Source organism: Aulonocara sp. 'chitande type north' Nkhata Bay, linkage group LG12 (genome assembly GCF_057382095.1).
Source record: "Aulonocara sp. 'chitande type north' Nkhata Bay isolate Kocher_YH1m ecotype deep benthic linkage group LG12, A_spYH_male_GT1.1, whole genome shotgun sequence".
NCBI lineage: Eukaryota > Metazoa > Chordata > Actinopteri > Cichliformes > Cichlidae > Aulonocara > Aulonocara sp. 'chitande type north' Nkhata Bay.
This window is the reverse complement of record NC_141355.1, coordinates 40849767-40859426: the sequence shown is the minus strand read 5'-3', so window position 1 is coordinate 40859426 and position 9660 is coordinate 40849767. Positions and strand designations below refer to the sequence as shown.

Sequence of the window (9660 nt, the reverse complement as noted above, 5' to 3'; positions counted from 1 at the left end):
GATTTAGTCAGAGATTAAAAGTGTCAAAAGCGCCAAATGTGAATTTTTCATCTGATGAAATACATCCAGTAATATCCCCTAGGAGTAACACTGACCTCTGTCCATCCACTCCTTGTTATACTGTGATACAGCGAGTAAAATTATGATTACACAGCAGTTTCCAATGTATGAGGTAGAGATGGACCGATCCGATATTCATCCAGGCTGGAATATTGAGTTTGCAGCAGGCTGTGAGTAAGTTTATTTCAGCATGAAACACATTTGTTGTTTCAACTCTTGGAGCTGATCAAAGTCTTAAAATAAGCTGCAGAGAAAAAAACAACAACCAATGCACTTATGTTGTGATGAAGCTGTGCTGGAACAACCAGTTTATTTCAGAGTTACTAAAACAACGCATTTATCAAAACGTCTTTTAAAAAGCTCAAAGGACACAACAGTGTGTTTGTTTTAGTATTATTATTTTTATATTATTAGTCTTTGACGATAGCGTCGGCTGTCTCAGGCTGTCAGCAGCTGCGAGTTTCATGATCACGGTGTCCAGATCTACATCTTGTTAATAATTTTACCTCTTCACTACGTACGACTCTGGATACTGTAGCTCTGGTGAAAACTAAGGCCTAAATAATACTAAATAATCAGGCCCCATCTTATCTTAATGACCTTGTAGTACCATATCACCCTATTAGAGCACTTCGCTCTCGCTCTGCAGGCCTACTTGTTGTTCCTAGAGTATTTAAAAGTAGAATGGGAGGCAGAGCCTTCAGTTTTCAGGCCCCTCTTCTGTGGAACCAGCTTCCAGTTTGGATTCAGGAGACAGACACTATCTCTACTTTCAAGATTAGGCTTCAAACTTTCCTTTTTGCTAAAGCATATAGTTAGGGCTGGACCAGGTGACCCTGAATCCTCCCTTAGTTATGCTGCAATAGACGGAGGCTGCTGGGGGATTCCCATGATGCATTGAGTTTTTCCTTTCCAGTCACCTTTCTCACTCACTATGTGTTAACAGACCTCTCTGCATTGAATCATATCTGTTATTAACCTCTGTCTCTCTTCCACAGCATGTCTTTATCCTGTCTTCCTTCTCTCACCCCAACCAATCACAGCAGATGGCCCCGCCCCTCCCTGAGCCTGGTTCTGTCGGAGGTTTCTTCCTGTTAAAAGGGAGTTTTTCCTTCCCACTGTTGCCAAAGTGCTGCTCATAGGGGGTCATATGATTGTTGGGTTTTTCTCTGTGTGTATTATTGTACGATCTACTGTACAATATAAAGCACCTTAAGGGGATTTGGCGCTGTGTAAATACAATTGAATTGAAATCTACGTCGCTGTCACACCACTCCGAACAAATCCAATTATTCTGGATCGGGACATGTGTGGTCCTGATCAAAGGTCGCCTGCAGACAGCAACAGGAGGCGGCTTCGTTTGTCTGCAGTCAGCTGACTGAAATGTGAAATCTCTGGTCAGATTTGAACCATCGTCGCTTTTGGGACTGGGAGGGTGAGAAAGGTGTTACCAGGCAACAAGGAGGAGGACAAATAGGATCAAGCCTGATGAAACTTTATTCAAGCCTCCAACACAGGAAGTGACATTTCTCTTTACGATCAGACTTTTCCAGCTTACAGAGGTCAGAGGTCACAGAGAGGCTTCAGCTCCAGACGGACACCTGTGATTGGTAAACATGTCAGGTGGGAGAGCCTGACATCACGTCTGTGAGCTGCATGTTTGAATAAAGTTTGACAGTGAAATACAAGCTGAGATGTTTGTTAGAGAGATTATTTAAATCAGCACCACGAGGTTAAAGGTCACATTTCTGCAGTTACTACAGAATCAGGTGAGTACAGGTGAAACAGGACACAGATCAGGTCACAGGTTCACAGGTCCAGGGTGACGTTTACATGCAGAGTGTTTATCATGCGGTCAGTGAGTGCATCGTCAGTTGGTCTGCATTCAGTCACCTCGTTAGTTTGGGTTAGGGACCACAGAACAAACAGAAAGTAAACAGCTGTTTCCTGTACGGCATTGTGGTGGGAGGAGCAACAGCTGATGGATATGATGACCTCATTAAGGCTGTGTCCTTTTAAAGCTGAAAGTATGGGTTACTAAACTTCACTACATCTACCAGAATGCTTTGCATCCCCCCCCCAGTCATGTGACTTAATGAGTCGTGTCCTGCGCCCCCAAGGGTTTCAGCAGTCTCTTCAACCTCGACCACTTCTCGTTAACTTGTTAACCATCACTACATTTGCCCCTCACACTGACACGCGTGCTTCACACCTCAGACCCACACCCACCCCTCAGACCAAGGACCTTACACCCACACCTACGCCTCACGCCTCACACCTCACACCCACGCCTCACGCCCTACTACACCTTCCCTACCCCAGCATCACAGGGATGCCCACGTTCACCTTCTAATGCAGTCAAACCTCAGCTTGCCCCACCAAACATGCCTCTCTTGGCCACTAACGTGGGTTTCCTGTGGGAAAGCCCACACCGGCATCCCCACTAGCCTTGAAGGGCAAATATGCTGCGGGCGCTGTGTGAGATAAATATGGGTTTGCCCCACCCACATAGCCCCACTTACCCATCCACACAGAAGTGCTTGCAGCCCTAAGTTTGATTAAAACAAACTTCCAAACATCAAATCAAACCTCAGAGTCCATCCAAGCATTTTTTTCTTCTTCCGTACAGAAACCAACCTGTGATTCCTGATCATGTGACATGTGTTACAGGTGTGTTAGTAAAAATTAAGATTATTTCTGACAGCAGTTTGTCCTACATGCAGACGAAAACCCTCATGGCCCCAAGTCCAGGATCACTGCGGTCCTGGTTTCAGTCTGAGGAGCCAGAGCCACACTCAACAACAAATGCTACTCCTTAAAGGGAACTAGAATTCAGTCGCTCCACCCGATCAGACTTGGGGCTTCATCAGTGATGATGATGATGATGATGATGATGATGGAGGGAGGAGCTAGCAGATTGTGCGTCCGGGTCCTCCTCACTGTTCCTCAGCAGCAGTGAAGCTCGCTGCTCATTCATCCTCCTGGACTGGACTCTCTGGACCAAAGAGAAGAAGTTCTCCTGACCGTCAGGAACCGGAGTGAGCACGTCATCCAGGTCTGGGAGGGAACACCTCTGGTCCTCCATCCTGTCAGACTGCAGACAGAGAGACAGGTGAGGGCTGTTCTACACTATCCTGTTCCTGATGACGAGATCAGTGTTGATCCAGGACCATCCCTGAGCAGCCGCACTGTTGTGACATATTGACAGAAAGTACTTGTTTGCACCTTACAGAGAGCCATCTTGTCATGGGGTCTGGAGGTCAGTAAGTGGGAGTGGACCCAAATGCAGACACAGACAGAAGCTCACGTGGGTCATAACCCGTCTGGTAGCTAATGTAACACAACAAACATGGATAAAATCTTTTTATCCCCATAGCATCATCATCTGTTCTGATGAGCTTCTCTTTCATCCTTCAGGTAAAGTGTAGATTTGACTGAAAATGCTAAAATCAAGTCCTGCCCACAGCACCTTTACTGATTAATGTTAAAACAATGTGTACAGATAGTGAGGTACAAACGAATTTTTCTTGTTGTTCATTCGTACACATGCAGGAGCTGCACTATCATATTGCTCATAGATCAGAGTGAACTGGAGTGAAAATGGTCGGATACTTCAAACAGGGCCATTCTGACCACTGACAGGTGAAGTGAATACAGTCATACCACCTGTTAGTGGGTGGTATATATCAGGGAGCAGGTGTACATTTTGTCCTCAGACGTGATGTTAAAAGCAAGAAAAATGCACAAGAGGATTTGAATGTGTCTGACAGTTTGGGTCAGAGTGTCTCCAAAGCTGCAGCCCTTTGGTTGGTCTGCAGGGCTCAGTAACCTATCAAAGAACCAACCAGGTTCACTGACGGCTGGACCGGGTGGCCCATTCTGATAGAAAGGTGTCAGCATACACATCATGTGGATGCCCAGATGCATGTGTACTGCTTACCTGGGGAACACCTGGAAGCACAAGGCCAGATTGGAAGAAGATGAGCCGAGGAGGCGGCACGATGTTTTGGGTGATGTTCAGCTGGGAAAAGTTGTGTCCTGCATCCACGTGGATGTTACTGTGACAGGCCTACCTAAGCACTGTTACAGGCCGTGTCCACCCTTTCAGAGAAATGGTGCTCCCTGATGGTTGTGGCCCTTCAACAAGATAAGCCACGCTGCTAAACAGGTTCAGAAATGTTTTAGAGCACATGAAGTTTGAGGGCGGACTTGGCCTTCAATCAGGGATCTGTGTGATCTCCCAGACTAAGCAAATCCAGTCTAGGAGGCCTCAGCTCGCAGCTTACAGGACTCAAAGGATCTGTTGCTAACATGTTGCTGCTAACCCTAAACCAAAAGTAACCAAAGGCTTTATTATTTACCTTTTCTCTTTGCTTTAGTCAAGAACAATACTAACTTAGGGAGGTCTCTGTTTTCAAAATTAGAGGTAAGAAAGCATTTCTAATATTTCTGTCTGACATCACAAGAATCTGATTGGTCAGGAGCATTGATACTCCCGGTGTTGTAAAAACCACACCAACCAACCACACCAGTGTGTCCAATCTTTAGCTAACAGTTAACCCAGTAAAGATACAGACCTGGTAGTGTATGAGCATGTAGTAAAAGTCCAGGCTGGGCACAGGGGGTTGATCTGGACTGCAGGCCCCACAAAGAGCAGCTGGTCCCGGATCGGGCAGCAGGCTGACGCTGGCTCTCTGGTCGTCCAGCCTCTGACACTGAGACTCCAGGATCAGGTCCAACAGGGCCTCTGGCTCCCCCTGCTGGCTGCTCCTACGCTGCACCAACAACACAGGTGTTACAAGTGGTTAACAGGAGTCTGAGTTAAAGATTTGAGTTCCAACACACTTAATGTGACAGCATCTGAACACCACGATGTCACCATCTGTCCTCTCCGCTCTTTCCAAAATCACCAAAACTCTTTACTGCATGTTGAGTTTTCACTTTGATCTGCAGTTTCACACCAATGTTTGTCAAATACTACAGACCAGAAGAGTCTGAGGCAGCTTATGTCAGCCTATTGCTTCTGACTGTCTGTAGATGTCTTTGATTGGAGTTCATCCAGGTGCAGAGCTTCACCTCAGACAGGTGATGATTCTTTATAAGCTACAGCTAAAAGGCTGTTTGATCCATTCATCGGGGTCTCCCCTGAATCTGTGACCTCTCTTTAATTATTCAGGCTGTTATTAAAAATCACATGAGGTAACTCTGACCACACATGTGGTCCATCCAGATTTTTAGGTTCTAACTCGTCTCATCAGACCTCTGTCTGATCAAAGCTACCCAAAGACTGATCAACACCTCCCTTCAGATTTGGCTCCACCTGGGAGCTCCTGTCTCTCCTGGACTTGTGGGACCAGCTCAGGTGTGTCTTTCACTGCAGGTGAGAGTTACCTTACTTCTGGGGGTCGTGATTCTCATTCTGGAGCTGAGTGCAGAGCTAAGGCTCTGTCCCCGAGGTCTGGCGGTGCCGCCTTCAGGACTGGGACCGGCTGGACTCACAAGGCCTCGGAGAGTCCTGAGGGTCCTCAGGGGTGAGGTGGAGGTCAGCGTCCTGCTGCTGACTTTACTGGGATTGTGGGATTCTGGTCCTGGATCCAGACTACCATTTTGATCAGGGGTCATGGGACTTTTTGACACCGCCCCCCCAATCCTGCCGTTGTGGTGAACATTTGAAGAGAGCGAGGGGGAAGGCACGCCTGGGTGTTGGCTGTCCGTCATGATGGAGGTGTGGGAGGTGCTGAGGGAGGAGTTCTCCTCAGGCTGTCGCGGTGAACCTGGACACAGAGGAAGTGACAGATAGTACTCTGTAGTATTCTGTATACTGCATTTCATTTTTTCAGACTTAAAGGCTAAAACGTCCGTTTGAGCCCCACGAGGTCAGAGTTGGCCTGCAGCCTTTTTTACTGTGTGAATTAATCCTTACCTCCATCTCCACCTACCCCTCCACCCCTTGCATCAAACAGTGTGAAACATATACCATCACCCTCATGTTTTCGGACACTAACAGTTAACAACCCAAACACCTGGAAGGCAGCACAGGTTCTCTAATGACATGAAGGTGATGCTCAGACGTTTCCATCCGCTCATTATCAGCACCACCGTCAGGGTGATTTGGGGCTTTTAATCACTCCTTTGAAATGTTTGTTTTTACCAGGGTGGAGTGATTGTACAGAAATACTAATTTTTTAAAAATTGTACTTTCTCTGCAATCCACACAGAGTGAAGAACACACCCCACTAACATTTGGTTCAACGTCCCTCAGCAAGCTTCAGCCTGACCCGATGCTTTGGATGTTTGACCACTCCTCTTGGCAGAAGCGAATCGATGCTTCAGCAATGTTGAGGTCCGGGCTCTGCGGAGGCTGATCCATCGTATGTTTCTATTCAGGATGCTTTCACTGCACTGGCAGTGTGTTTGAAGATCTCCATCACCTTTGGCTGACATGCATCTGGAACCACGATGGAGACTCCGCCATGTTTCACACAAGGCTGCAGACTCTCACTGTTGCACCTCTTCTGACCTCCTCGTACATGCTGACCATGACGTGGACAGTTCCTCTGATCTTCAGTCCACTTCCGGTGTGATTTTTATACCCCAGCTTTCAGCAATAGTATGTCTTGGTTTAAAACCGGCCCCCTTCATGAGATCAGAATCAGAATAGTTTAAGCAAATGTAGATTTGTATATATGAAGGTTTGTGTGTGTGTGTTGTTTGCAGCAGTGTTTAAACTCTGATTTATCTTTAAAATGTTGCCTGCAAATGAGAATGAAGCTGAGCAGTTGGGTTGTGTGCGCTCCACATGAAGCAGAAACAGTAAAGTTAGCCGAGTGCGCCCTCGGAGACGATTTCAGGTTAAAGTGAAGCTACAGAAGTAGGTCAACAACAACAGGAGCAGAGCTGCCAGTGTCTAATCGCATTTACAACACAAAGACAGCCACACACACGAATGCATTAATGAGCAGTGTCACTGCGTTCATCTGCCCCAGGCTGCAGCTCCACCCAGAGGCTGTCGGGGGAACTGCGGCAGCCCACAATAAAGCGGCAGAGAAAATCAGAGAAGTCAGAGGTGGTTCAATCTGGACTCTGAAAACGTCACGAAGGGGCCACACACACACACACACACTCCCCGAAGAACAAAAGCTCCTGTTCCCTCACCTCTACATTACAGACTTCCTCCAACTTCCAGCTTCCTGTCTTCGACCCCGTCAGTCGTCACGCCGCTCTGCTGCTGGGTTCTTCGTCTTACTCCTCCATCGAGTGAGGTCTCTCTACCAGCCAGTCCACACAAACTTTAAAGCAAGCACAAAAGGACATACACATACTCACACAATGAAAGGAGAAGAACCCCGCCCCCTCGCCCTTACATCATGTTTCTATGGAAACCAAAGAGAGTCGTCCAAATCCCCCGCCTCACACACATACACACACATTCCTGCATTGTTAAACTCCATTCAGCTGAACTCAGAGGACGCTCTTCATCAGTGGGCCTCACACACACACACACACACACACACACACACACACACACACACACACACACACACACACACACACACAATCTAACACTGTTGGCATAGACTTTTGCACAGTTGAACCAACAGTTTCAGGATAAAGCTTCTGTACCTGTGCCCAGACTCAAACATCATTAAAAATGCACGAGTATAATTGTAAAAAGAACCCAAAGACAGTGCTGTCATCATGTGACTGACACATCTTTAGCCAATCAGTGTGCAGCATTCTTCAGTCAGTCATCATGTCCTGTTAAAAACAAAAGTCTGTGATTCCTCAGCTCAGGAGATCAGAATCCTGATCCAAGGCTGCTGGGGATTCCCATGATGCACTGGGTGTTTCTTCTTCACTCACTATGTGTTTATGCACCTCTCTGCACTGAATCATTATCTGGCTCTCTTCCACAGTCTGTCTTTGTCCCGTCTTCCTCCCCTGAACCCCACCAGGCAGCAGCTGCGAGCTGAGGCAGCAGACAGCAGAAAGTTTTTCCTTCCCACTGTCACCTGCTTGCTCATGTGTGGGTTCGCTCCAGGTACTTGGGCTTCCTCTCAAATGGAAGTAGTGGGGTTGGGTTAATGAACGGTGTGAGTGCGAATGGTTGTCGGTCTCTGTGTGTTAGCCTGTCCAGACCCGACCTGTCCAGGATGTCCCCCAGCTCCTCCCGGGCCCCCCTCTCGTCCGATGGTAGCTGGGACAGACTCCAGCGAGCATTTCTGAGAGCTCGAAGCAAAGCTATTAAATCTGTGGATCCTGCAGCTTATAGGAAGGAAGAACCCGTCACAGGGGATCAGAGAAGCGAAGAGACTGAAACTGAACACTCACTTCATGTGTAGCAAGGATCCACAGTGTCTGTGGCAGGGCTTTCAACACATCGCTGACTACAAGCCCCCTCCCCCGATGATGAGCCGGGACAACAGCTCTCTACCAGATGAGCTGAACAACTTCTTTCTACGGTTTGAGGTTACAACACCACCCAGGCACAAACAGTTCCACTGCCACCGGGCGGGGCTCTCCAGCTGTCAACAGCTGGAGAGAAAGGCTTGAGCTGAGCTTTTAACACAATCATCCCATAGCAGAGTGTGGAAAAGCTGATGTTTCTAGGCGTGGACACTGCAACCTGCAACTGGCTTCCTGAAAAGCAGACAGTGAAGGTGGGCAACCGCACATCAAAAACACCTCAGTGAGCTCCTGTGAAGATCAAAAGAGGATACCAGTACAAAATCCATCCATCCATTCAACTGAGTTTACTTCACTTCAATTCAAAACTTCCCAGGAAAAAAACCTGTGGCAGAGGATCAGGAAGGGGTGGCCATTTCCAGTCTCACTTTTATCTGAGACTGGAAATTAGAAGCAGGAAATTAGCAGCCCCAACCTGTCCATGGTATCGCTGTCACCCTATGGCAGCTGGGATAAGCCCCAGTCCCACAGAAACCCTGAACTGGATAAGAGGAAGAGAAGGGATGGATGGAAGTTAGCAGCCATCCAGGTCTTTATGTCTTTAAGACATTCCTGCAGTTTAACTCATTGGTGTGTGTTATCTGGCTTCATGGACAGATAGAGCTGGGTGTCATCTGCATAGCAGTGTAAATGTATGCTATGTCTTCTAATGATGCTGCCTAAGGGAAACATGTATAATGTAAACAGAATTGGTCCTAGCACTGAACCCTGTGGAACTCCATAATTAACCTCAGTGTGTGAAGAGGACTCTCCATTTACATGCACAAACTGGAGTCTATTAGATAGATATGATACAAACCACTGCAGTGCAGTACCTGTAATACCTACAGCATGTTCTAACCGCTCTAATAAAAATCCATGTGTCGCGTCTTTGAGGATTTGTTCCCGTCTCTAAAGGAACAGATTTTCAGATACTGTTTATCTGTTAGAAATTTTGTTTTTCTTTTATGTAGAAAACGATTGCTCAAGAGCACTTCAAAAAATACAGGAAGTCTGGCAAAATATAAAGAAATGAGTTTAAGGTTAAGCCTTTTGCCCAGTACTTAGTACACAGTATCAGCAGTATAACTGACTCCTGTTAGAAGGCGATACAATCACTGATCTCAAAGTTCAGAAAGGGTTAAAAGTGAGGAT

At 47.0% G+C, this 9660-nt stretch overlaps 1 protein-coding gene across 1 annotated transcript; it reads right to left on the bottom strand.

Annotated features, from left to right (window-relative positions):
• Positions 1–271: 271 nt before the first annotated feature.
• LOC147318263 (uncharacterized) lies at positions 272–7349 on the bottom strand. The gene is made up of 4 exons (XM_086257945.1): positions 7216–7349; positions 5452–5834; positions 4638–4835; positions 272–3154 (listed from the first exon to the last, which is right to left on the bottom strand). The coding sequence occupies exons 2-4, from the start codon at positions 5776–5778 to the stop codon at positions 2927–2929; spliced, it is 753 nt and encodes a 250-aa protein (XP_086114071.1). The 5' UTR covers positions 5779–5834; positions 7216–7349; the 3' UTR covers positions 272–2926.
• Positions 7350–9660: the final 2311 nt, after the last annotated feature.

Excerpts from the sequence above, each read along its gene's own strand:
- LOC147318263 (XM_086257945.1), bottom strand. The coding sequence starts at position 5,778 with ATGACGGACAGCCAACACCCAGGCGTGCCTTCCCCCTCGCTCTCTTCA. Across the intron at positions 4,836-5,451 it reads TCACGACCCCCAGAAGTAAG|CGTAGGAGCAGCCAGCAGGG; the intron begins GTAACTCTCACC and ends TTGTTGGTGCAG. Across the intron at positions 3,155-4,637 it reads ACATGCTCATACACTACCAG|TCTGACAGGATGGAGGACCA; the intron begins GTCTGTATCTTT and ends CTCTGTCTGCAG.